We start from the raw sequence: 13,685 nt of genomic DNA, 5'->3' as shown, positions 1-13,685 counted from the left end.
AAGAAAGCCATCCCTTTATCTATAAGGAAGAGAAACCCAAACCTAAGCATTTTTCAAATAGCTTCTCACTGGGGAAACGCGGAGGGGAAAAAGTAATAATAATAATAATAACGAGAAAAGAAAAAGAGAGAAATTACCTTTGTCTTTTAGGGACCGAATGCTCAACTTCTATGAGTTTCCCATGCAGCTCCACTTTACCTGCGGAGAAGAGCAGAAGGGAAAATATTGGAGAGCGGCCGTGCGGCTCGCGGCAGCAAAGCGGAGCGCAACACGTTAGAGCCCATTCATCGGCCGCGGGGCAGCGCGGGGCGGGAACAAAGCCGCGGCCGCGGGGCCGCTGCCCCCGGGGAAGGGCGAGAGGGGCTGCGCGGAGCCGCGGGGCCTCCAACCCGGCCCGGGAGCACGAGGGGAAAGCAGCCCGAGCGCCGCGGGGCCGCCGTTCGCGGAGGCTCCGCTGAGCCGCTTCACCCGCTGCGTTTATCATTATTATTATTATTATTGTCGTTATTACGTTGTTCGGTGCGGTTTTTTTTTTTTCTGTCGGTGGTGGTTTTGGGGTTTTCTAGCTTTTTTTTTTTTTTTTTAATGCACAAAAACAGGATGTCGGGGCCGGGAGCCGGCGCGCTGCTGGAGGCGGTGATGGGTGCGTGAGAGCGCCGAAAAGAAACCGAAATAAATACCGGGCGAAGCCGGGGAGGGGGGGGGGGGAACAGGGGAGGAAGGGGGGAGGGCGGCAGGGCTCCCCCCCACTCCCGGCTTCGGTGCATTTCGGCGGGGAGCCCGCGGCCTGCGCCGAGCTGAGCCGAGGGGCCACGGGGAGGGAAGTGGGGTGGGGGGGGAGACCGAGAGCCGCCCGCCCCCGCGACGGGCCCCGGGGTGTGGAAAAAACAGGGGGCCGCGGGCCCGGCCCTCCTCCGCTTCCCCCCCTCCCCCCCCGGGGGCCGCCGCCGCGCCGGGGGAGTCTCACCTGGGTGCGGGGGGGCACCGGGGGCCGTCGGGGGTGGGCGCGGGGCCGCTCACCTGAAAGCGCCTCGATGGCCTTCATGGCCCAGCTCTCGTCGGGGCAGTCCACGAAGGCGTAGCCCGTCTTCACCAGGAACTGGCCCGAGAAGGGGATCTTGGAGTCCTTAAAGAGACTTTCCAGGTCGAGCGGGCTGACGTTCTCGCCGAGGTTGCCGATGTAGAGCTTGTTCATCTTCCCGGCGGCGGCTGCAGCCCTCGGCTGGCGGGAGGAGGTGGGGAGAAAACAAAACGCGATGGAGGAAGGAGAAAGAGAGAGAGAGAGAGGACGGGGAAGATAATCGGCTCCGCGGCTCGCGGCCCTCCCTCCCTCTCTCAAGGGGTAAAAAAAATAAAATGAAAACGAAGGCGAACGGAGCCCTAAGTGCGTGCCTTGCCACCCGGGCGCATGGGGGGCCGCGGGAACAGCCGGCGCCGGGCCGCGATGGCGGGCTGCGAGAGGAAGAGGAGGAGGGGAGGGAGGGAAAAAAAGTACTTTTTGTCTTTGCCCCCGAGCCCCTCCGGCAGCAGCGGGCGGACTATGGAAATGTCACACTACGTGCACGCAGGCACCGCCTCTCGCTGCAAAAAAACACACAGAGAGAGGAGGGGAGGGGGAGGGAAGGAGGGAGGGAGGGAAGCGGAGAAGGGAAAGAAAAAAAAAATACTTGAATATTCCGGCTTTTTGAATGAGCCACGTGTTCAAACTACAAATCAACTTCTCACGTGAGGAATCCCGGCTCTTCAATTAGCGAGCGCCTGGGCCGGAGGGGGGAGGGAGGAGGAGGAGGAGAAGGAGGAGGAGGAGGAGGAGGAGGAGGAGGGTCGGGGTGAAGGCCGGGGGGAGCCGGGCGGGACGGGACAAGTTGAGAGCGAAGGGCGGGGGAAGGGGAACGCGGAGCCGGGTGGGCGCAGGCTCTATCCCCGCCTCTGCCCTTCCGCCGGGGGGGCCCCAACCACCCGAAAAGGAGCGAGCGAGAGGGGTGGCGGCCCGAGGAGGGAGGGGAAAAGGCACCGCAGTGCCCGCCCCCCGCCCCGCTCCTCCCCGCCGGGCCGGGCCGGGGGATTGGGCAGCGGCGGCGCGGCGCGTAGAGCCCGCGGCGCCGGGAGGGTCGGGGGGAGAAAGAGGAGGAGGATGGGGATGAGGATGGGAATGGGGTGGGGGGAGGAGCGGCCGCGGCTGCGTGCTGGGGGGCTGCGATTGGGTGGGGGGCTGCGCAGCCCCTCCGGAGCCCCATCTGGTAATGGTTGTGCGACGCGGGCGTTACGGGAAGGAGGGGGAAAAGGGAGGGGGGAAAAAAAAATCCACAAGAAAAAAAAAAAGACAAAGGGGTGGAGGGCAGTGGGGGAGGATGGGGAAGGGGAGCGGCGCGGGGGGACCCCGCTCGGGGCTCCAGGGCCGGGCCGGGGGCACACAAAGGGCCGCGGCCCCCTCCCCCCGGGGCCGTTAGCGACTCGGCCGGGAGGGCACGGCGGGGGCTCGGAAGGGGGGGCGAGGGGCCGAGAGAAGGCCCCCGCAGCCGGGGAGAGGAGACGGAAATGAGAGCCGGGCCGCGCTGCGTGCGGACAGCCCGCGGGGCTCGGCGCGCCCGAGGGAGGTGCATCCCTCCCGCAGCGGCCCCGCTCGACAGGAGCTCGGCGTACCGCCGTTCCCCCCGCGCTGTGCCCGTTCCCACGCGTGCTGCGGCGGCCGCGGGGCTCAAGTTCGGCGCGACTCGACGGGGCAGCTCCTTTGTTCCCCGCGGTCCGTGCTGGGCTCCGGGGGCATCGGGGCCGCTCCCTCCCGAAAGCCGTCGTGCGCGGCCTTCCCGCAGCCGCGCTGAGCCGCGAACGCTGCGCTCCCATTGTGCGCGGCCGTACCCGCGGCTCCGAGAGGGACCGGGGTCGGCGAGCGCGGCAGCTCGGGGCGGCTGTAGGGGCTGTAGGGCCGACCGTCGGATTGAACGAGCGGGCCGGGCTGCGCTCATCGGAATTTAAGCACTACTTCCGTTTTGTTGGAAATGAGCAAATAATTCTGTTTACCTCCTTCCCCCCCCCCCCCCCCCATTTTTTTTTTCCCGACCGTATTAACCTCCTCGTGGCTATTTAACGCCGGCTGAGGCATTTCCCGAAATGAATTCGTGTTTCATCATTTCGAGCATGATGGTGTCGTTGAAAGAAACAATTGTGTCAGCCGAGAGCAGCCCCCCGCGAAGCGCCCCGCGCTGGGCCGGACCCGGGCAGCCATCGGCCGCCGTCCTCGCGGCTTCGTTGCGCTCTGCACGAATTCGATCCGTGCCGAATTTCGCAGCGCTGTGCATGTGCTCGTTCCGCCATGGTCGGGCTGGTGGGTCTCCTCCGACTGCCAGCCGGGCTGCACCCGCGCGGTGTCCTCTTCTGCAGATGTGCTTGCTGAGATTTGTTGTTAGGAAATGAAACCCGCAGCACCATCTCAATCGGATGGCTGGGAAAGAAAAGAAAATAAAATAAACCCCGTTTATTAGCAGCCCCTTTCTTTTACTTCTCTGGAAACGTCTCGCTAATAAGGCGGAGTGTTTGTCTCTAAAGCTCAATAATACGGAGCTTTGTTTGCAAGAAGTGTGGGTTGGGTAGCGGTTTCGTGAGTAAATCCAAAGGCTGTAAGGCCAAAAAATAAAGGCACACCCGGCGGAGCGGGGGTCGCGGCGTAGGGATCTGCCCTGTACAGAGTAGGCAGACGGACCCCCGAACCGCACCGGCCCGGGGCAGCCGTCGGGGACGCGACTCCACTCCCACCCGTGGGCGGCCATCGCCGCTCGTAGTAAAACGGCGCGGGGCGTGGCGCGCCGCCGCTTCCTATTGGCTAGCGGACGGCTGAGCGCGCCGCCGCGCCGCTTCCCATTGGCTAACGCGCCGGCCCGCGTGGCGCGAAAGCGGGGGCGCGGGCCCGAGAGTAGGGGGCGCGGGAGCGGGGGGCGAGGGGCGGGGAGAGCCGGTGGCGGCCCGGCCTTTGTCACGCGGTAAGTGCGGCCGTGCCGGTGAGCGCGGCGGACAAAGAGGCGGCGGCGGGCCCGGGACCGCGATCGTGCGGGCGAGCGGCCGCCTGATCCCCGGTGTACGGTCCCGGCTTTGTCCCCGGACCGCGCGCTGTTCGAAGGCGGAGCGGAACCGGGTACCGGGCTGGCAGCGCGACCGGGCGGGCGGAGAGCAATGAAGCTGGAGGGCTGGAGATAGAGCTGCGGGCGGCCCCGCGCCGGGTAGGGCGGTTTTTCTAATAAAACAGAGCCACAAAGAGATCGCCTCGGTGTATGTGTGACCGCGCGGCCGGGAAGCCACAGGGACTCCTTGTTTTGTAATGCAGTGGTCACACCGTGCGATACCGAAACAATGCGAAGCTCATTTCTAAGCGAGCGTTCCGGTGTGCGGAGCGCGGTGCCTGCGGCTCAGCATGGATCTGTGTGCTCAGCTTGGAGAGCAAAGGTTTTATTTCTTCATTCTCTAAGGGGATCTCAGGCTCAGCGTTCTGTTGCTCAGTTTATCTCCTTTTCAGCTTTCAGACGTTTGCAAACCGATCTTACAAAACCAAAAAATCCGCTCACGTGCATTTAAAACCCAAATCCAATTTGCAGTCCTCTTGGCACGAGCCGGCCGTCAACTTTTTACCGGCTCCGACTCCACTCGGCACAGCCGCGTTTCGAACGGGGCTTTCCCAGCGGCTCCGCCGCGATGGGGCACCGCGGCGTCCGAGTCGTGGGCTCTGCTCCGTGCTGGTGGTGGCGGAGGGGGGAGAGGGGGGGAAGCAGAGCGGGCACACCGCCCGTGTTCCGTCCGACCCGGTGGAAGGAGCCCACCCCTCCCCCCACGTGGCTCCTCCGCCCCGGGGCGCTCCGCGGGGCTCCCGCAGGAAGCGCGGGGCTGAAAACGAAGCGCCGCTTCGGCCGCGGGGTTTCTTCCCCCCGTCGGAGGGGGGTTTAACCCGCTTCGGATGCGTTTTTCTTCCCTTTTTGTTTTGTTTCGTTCGGGTGCGTTTCGGAGAAATCCGGCCCCGCTTCTCGATTTGCTCAAGGAGCTCTTACAGCCGGGGGGAAAATATATATATATATCGAGGGAGGGAAATGGGGCAGCAGCCCGAGCGTGAAATCCCCGCGGAGAGAACAATGGGCGCCCCCGGCCCCGCGGCCCCGCGCTGGGTTCCCGCCAGGGCCCGCGCCGGGGGCTCCGCCGGTCCCCCCGCGCCGGGGGAGGGGGCCGGGGCTGGGAGCCCCGCGCCGGGCAGGGCGGGACGCCCCCGGCTCCTGCCCAGCAGCCATTAGGCTTTCAGAGGAGAAATCTTCGTTTCTTTCTCTACAAATGTTGGTATCTCACTGCTTCGGAGGAAGCTCAAACGTTTTTCTTTAGATACTAAAAAAAAAAAAAAAAAAAAAAAAAACACCAAACCACCGCGTTATTTTGAGTTCCGATGGGTTATTTTGTTATTTTATAAGTACTATTAGAGCTGTTAGCTGCCGGAGTTTGACGGAGTTTACTTTTTGGTTGTTTTGTTTTAAATTGGTTTAATGTCTCAGCAGATATTTATTCCATAGCTGGAGGTTGATAAGAGCTCAGCCCCTCCCTGCTCCTGTGGCAGTTGGGGTTGATTTTGGTTTTGTCTTTTAACAAACCCAACCGGGAATAAACATCCCAACAGCAAGGCAGCACCCCGAAACCAGCTTCAACTCGGCCATTAATTCATGCGCCCTCTGAAGAACCAGTTCCCAAACAGTTGTGTTGAAAATTCCCTTTCCCTTCACAATATATATTTTCTCATTTGCTCCTTAGACTTTTTTTTCCTCTGGCTCAGGAGCGATCCACTGCTGAGCACACTGGGTTTTGTTCCCACTCCTTGGGCAGCTGAGCCCACAAATTGCAGAGCCCAGAGCCGCCCCACGGCCTCTCCTGCACCCCAACCTCCTCCCCACGTCCTCCTGTCCTTCTTCATCTTCCCTGAAATGAAAAATCCTCAGTCCTCGGTGCTCCTCACAAAGCATCCCCCAGAGCTGCTTGTCTTGTGCTGTGGGTTACCTCCGCTCATGGCTTTAGGTAGAAAAAATATGGGGAACTTTGGTTAGGGGAGATCTGTTGGGATGGTATTGCCAGTGCAAAATGGCTGCACAGCCATCACAGCCATGTGAGGGGAGGAAATGCCTTTTTTTTCTTTTTTTCTTTTTCTTTTTTTCTTTCTTTCTTTTATTTTTTTTCTCTTTTTGCCCAGGTTATGAGTTTCTCACAATTAATTAGCTAATGAAGTTTGACTTTTTTTTTTCTTTTCCTAAAACGTTTTATGGTTACTGCAAAAAATATAAAATGAAATAAAAACAAAAAAAAAAAATAAAAAGAAAATGGGAGCAGCTCAAACTTGTACAAAAAGAAGTGTTGAAGTAGGAGGAGAGAAATCAACACTTACCACAAGTGCTGTGCATCCCCGAAAGGTTCAACCTGGGGAAACAAATGTAGCCCCAGCGCAGCCAGCCAGCCCCACTCCCTGCTCATTCTTTTCCATTTCGAGGCCCTATTTGCATCTCAATGGGGCAATCCCTGATGCCACGGGGGTACAGAAATGTATCCCAAACTAAGAAGCACTTTCTGCCAACTTCAGCCCCAAGTTTTTCTGAAGGAAATACTTTTGGGTTTGCAGCAGATAATTTTTTTTAATTATTGTTATCATATGTGTATATATACTTATTTTATTTTATTTTACTTTGTAACAGCGAACAGTTTTGCTGCTAAATGTTTTTAAGATCTCACTTAAACCAAAGTTGGAGAATCCAACAGGAAAAAATGAGAGAAATGCCATATCTCGGTGTGGTGTGAGGCTGCTCGCCGTGAGCCCGTTGTGGGGCTTTGTGTGAGTGGATCAAGGCTTGTAGCAGTGGGGCTGAGCTCGCGGGCACAGTGCTGGGATGGGGTCACGGGGCCAGAGGAAAAATGCAGCTTTCTTGCATCAGAGCCATGATAAACCCCCCACCCATACGTACACATCCACTGAGGCGTTCTGATAGGCAGCGGTTGGAGGCAAGGCTCCTATCCACCTTCCCGGCCACAGCATAGCAATGTATGAACAGAGGCAAGTTGTGCCACCAATGGAATGCCAGAATTTGTTTGCTTTTGCTCTTTGGGTGAGAAGAAATGAAATTATCTGCAATAATCTATTTTCTTACATTGAGCATTGGATCCAAGGAAATTCAGGAGTGCTTTGTGCCTCCTTCCTTCAGCTTTATTTGGGCTTTCGGTGCCAGTAAGGCTGAATCCCAACACTGAACCCAGGCATGGTCCAAATCAAAATAGCAGCAGAGTTTCTTCTCAAAACAAAAAAATCTAAATGCTGGTTCTGATGGTGATGAAATGCAACCTCCATCAAAATGGGTGCTAAAGCTGCTGATTGAAACCATGAAATTCCAGAAATTCCACTTAAATTTCCCCCATCACCTGCAAGATAACGAAAATACACAACTTTGTCTCTTCAAGTAAAAATAAAAACAAAATTACAATAAAACAATCAAATACGTATCTGTAGACAGTGGTTACGTGAAGGTGCCTCCTGTCAGTGGCTCAGACTAACTATGTGATGGAATATGCCCTATTCCCAGCCCAAATTTCTCATGACAATGGCAGCCGTTGTGTTGTTCCAAGCTGGCCTGGCCGTTGAAAGGTTCCACCTGGCTCTGCTGAGCTGAGGGGCTGCAATGGGCACTCTGGGGGCCTTTGTGGGGCTCTGGGGGAGATCCAGCCCTCTGTGGGTCAGTGTCTGAGCTTTCCACCTTTGTCCCATCCCATGGGGGCTGCTGGCAGGTGTGCGGCCACGCGCCTGGTGCCAAAGTCCAGCTGTTCCAATTATTGGGAAAGAGGGAGCAGCACTCATTCCCCCCCTGAAACACTGGTTCTGCCCCATACTGCCTTCAGACAGCTCAGGAGCACTTCCAAACAGGAAAAACAAAAACAAAAACAAACAAACAAACAAACAAAAAAACCCACAAGAAACAGTAGCCAAAGGGAAGATTTTGTTTTCTCTACAAATCTGGTGTGGAAAAGGAACAAAAAAGATATGGGATTTCACACCTGAAATCCCCACCAGAACCCCCTCCTGTTTCCTTCTGCTACAAATAAAGTTGCAGTTGATCAGTTGATTCTTTCTGTTCTCATACAAAATGTTGGGTCCACTCTTTTTCTTCCTTCCTTTTTTAAAGCATTTTTCTTTTTTTAATGGTTATTTCTTCATGCCAGGCACCTTGCTGTGGTGTGGGATCCCTGCCACGAGGGATCCTGTCGGTTCCCGATGGCTGCCCCGCAGCACAGCAGCAAGCTGGGGCACACCATGCTGCAGCTGTGGGTACAGTAGGACGGTGCCAAGCTCCTCAGGAGCCAGAGGTGGGGGGTCTGCTGCTGTCTCAGCCCCCAGCAGGATGCCCACGCCCCAGACTGAGGAACCTTGGCTTGCTCCTGGGGCGGGGGGCACAATGGTTGAGTTTCTGAACAAATAAAGTGGGTCTTTTCTTTGGGACCTGCTTTGCGTGTTGTGCTCGTGGGGTTTGTCTCTTGAGTTCATTTGTTCTTGCTGATCTGTTAATTTAGAGGTATTAGTTTGCTTACACAATCTCTGGCTGTTATTTGGATTATTTTTTTTTTTAGTTTTCTAGTCTCAAAACGAACTTAATCGATAGTACCTCTTTTGTTGCTGCTCATATTCTTTTTACACACTTAAAAGATTCAAACATTCATAAGTCTTTCCCAGGTACCTCCAAAAGTAAGAAATACCCCAAGAATCGAGAAATAATGACAGCAGAGCAAAACAAAATTTTGGTTTGGTTTGGTTTTGTGACATGAGACATTTCCCACAATCACATGCTGAGTTACAGCACTTACTATTTTCAGGAGAGCCAGTCTTCTTCATGATCCTTTTTGTTCGACCCCTACAACGACACAGGAACTAGTTCCTGACATGGCAGAACTCTGTACTTCCACTCGCACTGGACCCAACTCCAGAAGAGAAGCAAGGGGCGGAGGGATGGCTTTCCTTGCCCTACCATGAGAAACCATCTCAAACTTTAGTAGCTATTTTAAATTCAGATTTGTTAGTAACCAAAGGAAACTGCAGTAACAGAGACCATATTAACACAAAACCTTAAACCTGTTCCATCTGAGGGCAATGTTCCCTTCTCACAACGAGGTTTTATCCTAAAACGAAGGTGGAGTCCTGTGGAGGACATTTCCCTTCTTATGAAGCTCAGCAGCCCCTGGAGGAGTCCAGAGGGCAGTGCCAACCCTGCAGCCCCCATTGCCCAAATACAGGCACCAGAAATGTTCCCTGGGGATGGGAGATAGTTGTCCTTCTCTTCAGCATGGCTCAATATTTAACAACGAGCAGTGATGGGGCACCCTGGAGCTAGATCTTCCACCTTTTCAGTGGGTGGAAGGTGGCTTCAGAGTCACCACTTTAACCGCACAATTCACATATGTGATGTTCCAGTTTGGCTGTGGGGGTCCCTGAATAGAGGCTGAATAAAGATGCATGCTTAGTGATAAAACCTCCTAGATTTAACATATGTACAAGCCCACAACGTGGGTCCCACCACCGTATGGCCAGGGCAGCAGACCCTGCTCCAAGGCACACGCTGTCCCCATAAAGTTGGGCTCTCTTTGGAGAGCTGAGCCAATCTACCTCCAGCTGGGCATGGGGAGCATTCAGTGCAATGATCCCACAAAAGAAAAAAAAAGAAAAAAAGAATAAAAATAAAAAAAAAAATGAATGGGAAGTCTTTCAGAATGGGTGGGCTTTCAGAATGGGTGGGTGATGCTTCCCCTCCTTTGTTCCCTGCCTTGGAATGCAGCAGCTCACGGCTAAGGAAGGAACCTGCTGGAGGAGCTAAGCCAGCCCACGTCGGGAAGCTCTGTGGGAAGGGCTCCTTCTGCCGTGGTGAGAGCAGAGAGGAGGCAGGGCTGGAGCCAGAGATAACACAGTGGCTCCGTGGGGTGTGGGGTCACCCAGCCCCCCCTCGGGAAGGCAGCAGCTGCTGAGGCAGGGGCTGGGGGGGAAGCAGCCTGGTGGCTCTGAGCACCACATCCCCACCTCCAAACAGTGCTATGGGGAGCACACGGAGCCTGTGGGATGCTGGGACGCTCTGCTGACTGCACAAGATGGGGATAAATCAGCAGCAGTCGTTGGCTTGGAGCAGTGGGAGAAGGGAAGACACCAAGATTTCCCTGACGCTGACCTCGTGGAAGGTGCCCTCACCTCTCCACACACCGCCTCAAAATGTTCTAGCATGTGCATGCTTTACATTAACAATCGGCTCTATACATATTTAAATAGGGACATTATTAAGCTTTTGCCTGTTCAGACATATGCCCCTAGCAGGGGTGCTGGCTTTGCTTATTTTCTTTGGCTGTGGTCTCAAACAGGAGGCGGCAGAGCCAGTGCAAAGTGCGTACATGTGGATCCCAAAAAAGTGTATTTTACCTCCGTGCACAGCTACAGCGCAACGTCCTTCCCAAGAGCTACAGGGAACCTGATCTCTGAGAGAACAGCGTGCTGAGCGATGATGATCAGAGCACTTCCTTTTCCTTCAGCAAAAGCCCAAGGGAGAAGGGCAGCGGCACAAAGGCAGCGCCCATGAGAGCTGTGCCCACCTGCACCCAGGTGTCCACACTCTGGCTCCCCACTGCTCACCAGGCATGGCTGCAGAGCCAGGCTCTCGGTGGGCAGCCCTCTCCCTGCTCAGTGCAGGTGCCAGCTTGGTGCCCGCCCACCCGCAGGCAGCACGATGGGCTTCTGATGGCGAGGATGTCACACTCGCTGCTCCCCTCTGCTCAGGGATGTCTCACCCACTCCCTGTTCTCCCTTGCCCAGCTCATGCCTTTCCTGTTTCACCGAGTTTTAATTCCTGCTCCGCTTCCCTTTTTGGCTGCTGACCTTCAACTCCTACCCTTCCTCCAGCTGTGCCCCCTGGGCCCCCTTCTCTTTCCCCTCCCCTCTTCACATTGTGCCTCCATCCCCTGGCTGCCCTGTACTCACTTCTGCTCTGTGCTGGCCCCCATAGCACTCGTGTGTATCTTTCACTGTCCTGACTTGCACCAGAAGCCAGAATTTAATGTCTCTGATCAGGATTTCTATAAGCCAGGCACTCCTGGGGGGCACCCAACTTGCAGACTTCGCTGGTACATTTGTCCACAAATATGACAATACTTAAGACAATAGACATCAGGGGAGAACATCTCCCAGCATAAGTCTCCTCACTGGGGCAACTCTGGGAGAAGGCAGAGCAGCAGCGGAACAGTAGGAGACTGCTTGGATCTGGGGTTGTACTCTGCAAGATCAGTGCTGGGGAGTCCCACATGCAGGGTCACACAGTGGGGACAAAGCAGTGGGGACATGGGAGATGGTGGTGGGTCTGAGCGCAGCAGACACCGGGCAACAGAGTGATGTCAGGTGCAGCAGACGTGGGGCAGCACCCGGTGAGCAGCTGTCAGGGTGCTGGGCAGAGGAGCACTGCGCCCGACTCGGGAGGAAGTGAAAAGCAGACGAGATCTTTGTGGGTTTGCAGCAACTGGTGGCTGACAGGAAGAGCCAATTCACGCCGGCACGAAGGGAAGAAGAAAGGAGGAGGGCAGCAGTGGAAATACATATTATTCTCTTAGAAGCCTAACAGTCTCTCTGCTCCAGGAGAAAAACAACGCATCGGTTGCAAGAAGGAAAATCAGCCTGTTTCTGGAGCGCTCAGAAAATTACGGTTGTCCCTTAACTTACTACTGTCAGCACTTCAAGATTGCAGACATTACCCTATCTTCTCTGCAGATCTCTGCTGTTTTGAAATTTTACAGGTTCCTTGGTTAGTAATTCAAAGGTTACCAGCTCGTACTCAGCAATGCATCTCTCAGATGGGTTCATCCCACAGCAACTTTGCGCAATGAGAAACCTCACCATGCAGGAGGTGAGGAGACGGCTCTCAGCCCTGCAGAGTGGCCTAGTGCTCTGAGAGGAGAATGCTGGGATTGAGCAGAAAGCCCCAGAGAAGTCCCCGGCCAGGCTGCTTCTTGTCCGAGCCTTGCACATCCCATCCTGCTCAGCCCTCTGTGGCTGGGCTCTCGCTGCGGCTGAGTCGGGCTCCTCTCTCACTGCAGCTGCTCTTGGGATCCCCCACTCCATGACCCACACCACTCTCCTTCCCTGCACCTTTCTTCACCTCCAGAACTCGCAGAGCAAGCTCTGACCTTCCCCTGCAGCATGTATTTCCCTCTCCCCGTGGTGCTCCCATACCATCCAGCAAAGCAGCGAAAATTCCCCTCCTCACACCTTCCTCCTTCCTTCCTTCGTTGTACTCCAGTCTCTGGAGCTCAGAAATGGTGAGAAGCTTTGTTCCCACACCCAACATACCCAGCCCTCTGAGTCCCCCCATTCACAGGATGCATTTTCTTCCTTATCTATGTCAAGGAGGAGCTGGATGTCGAGCAGAGGCAGTGACAATTTCGGCAGTGCTGCAGAGGAGGGCTGCCTCCTCAGCCGGGGAGAGATGAAAGCAGAGCCTTCCCTGAGTCTGATCTGTTGCACCTGGTGAAATCTGGGACATTCTTGGGCTGCTCTTCAGATTTCCTCTCACATTCCTCACGATTAGTAGGAGATCACAGCAACTTTTTGCATGGGTATTGTCACCACGAGCAGGCTGGTCGCATCCCTCAGCGAGCTGACAACTCAGCAGCCAACTCAGAAAACTATTGATGGCTACAGAGGCTTCAGCCAGGAGCTGGGGAGGAGCCGAGCCCGGGATGTGGCTCGGCAGCCTTGGGGTTTCGGGGTCCCTTGATGTGGGGCCACCACTCAGCTCACCCCCTGGCTGCTCCCAGCCCAGCTGCCGCGGCCATTCAGCGTCACTGACGTGCCCGTGGTGAGGGGCAGCGAGGCTGCGGGGCACTGCTGGTGGAACTAATGAGCTATAAGTAGAAAGCAGGAGGAGACCGCAGCAGGTGGCTTCAGCGTGCGGGAAAAATGAAGGTTTCCATTTCCACATGCCGCGGAGGATGGCGTTAGCTATGCGGGTAGGGATTTGGGTGGAAATCCTCCCGCCGCTCGCCTGGCTGCGGGTTGCTCCCCGGCGCCGGGTGCCTCGAGGGGTATATTTGGCAGTCGGATTGCTTTTGTAAAGAGCACGATGCCTGCAACACCTGGGGAGGGCTGTGCTTCAAAGACGGCTCGGCACATTTTCCAGGGCAGGCGTGGAGCTCTGGGAAGGATTGCTGCAGGCTCCGAGCAGGTGTGGTCATCCGGGCTCTGCTGTCTTCTCCACAACAGTGTCTGGAGGAGCTCCTCCAGATCTCTCAGTGGTGCTCACCTCATTAAGAGTGTCTCACGTCACTCCTGCTTTCTTCTTTTCCTGCCCGGCTCCCAGGCTGAGCTTAGCGCTCTTTTTAATGTATGTTTTTGTGTGGGAATTGCTGTGTTCAGGGGCAGGCCAGCACACAGCCACCAGCTCTCGTGCTGGCTCCCCATGGGGCTCAGGCTCGGGATCCCCCGCAGAGGAATGGGTGCATGCCTGAAAGCTTCTGTTTTCAGACAAGGTCCGATTTGCCCATTTTGCAGTGTACTTCTGCCAAGTCTTCATTCAGCCAGTTCATCCACTCCCTGCTCCGTGGATGATCCATCCCTATCATCCACTTAATTCTCATCATTTCTGCTTCCTGACTCCTCCTGTGTGTTAGGA

General features: G+C 55.8%; 2 protein-coding genes across 2 annotated transcripts in view; both read right to left on the bottom strand.

The window, feature by feature from the left end:
• IGF2BP3 (insulin like growth factor 2 mRNA binding protein 3) overlaps positions 1 to 1,507 on the bottom strand; it is a 104,922-nt gene extending 103,415 nt beyond the window's left edge. Inside the window, exons 1-2 of the mRNA XM_065753513.1 lie at positions 1,021 to 1,507; positions 138 to 198 (exon numbers count right to left, since the gene is read on the bottom strand). Of these exons, the coding sequence (XP_065609585.1) occupies positions 138 to 198; positions 1,021 to 1,195 (236 nt within the window). The 5' untranslated portion in view covers positions 1,196 to 1,507. The remainder of the gene's footprint in view (positions 1 to 137; positions 199 to 1,020) is intronic.
• A 214-nt stretch (positions 1,508 to 1,721) lies between these two features.
• On the bottom strand, positions 1,722 to 2,966 carry LOC136058908 (basic proline-rich protein-like). Its single transcript, XM_065752691.1, has one exon. It carries the CDS (start codon positions 2,964 to 2,966, stop codon positions 1,722 to 1,724), a length of 1,245 nt encoding a protein of 414 aa, XP_065608763.1.
• Between the last annotated feature and the right edge of the window lie 10,719 nt (positions 2,967 to 13,685).

The sequence above is a fragment of the Cyrtonyx montezumae genome, unplaced genomic scaffold (assembly GCF_038088225.1).
Source record: "Cyrtonyx montezumae isolate F1298 unplaced genomic scaffold, pur_monq_1.0 scaffold_8, whole genome shotgun sequence".
Taxonomy (NCBI): Eukaryota; Metazoa; Chordata; class Aves; order Galliformes; family Odontophoridae; genus Cyrtonyx; species Cyrtonyx montezumae.
The sequence above is the reverse complement of the archived record's forward strand: the minus strand, read 5'-3'. Positions and strand labels throughout refer to the sequence as shown.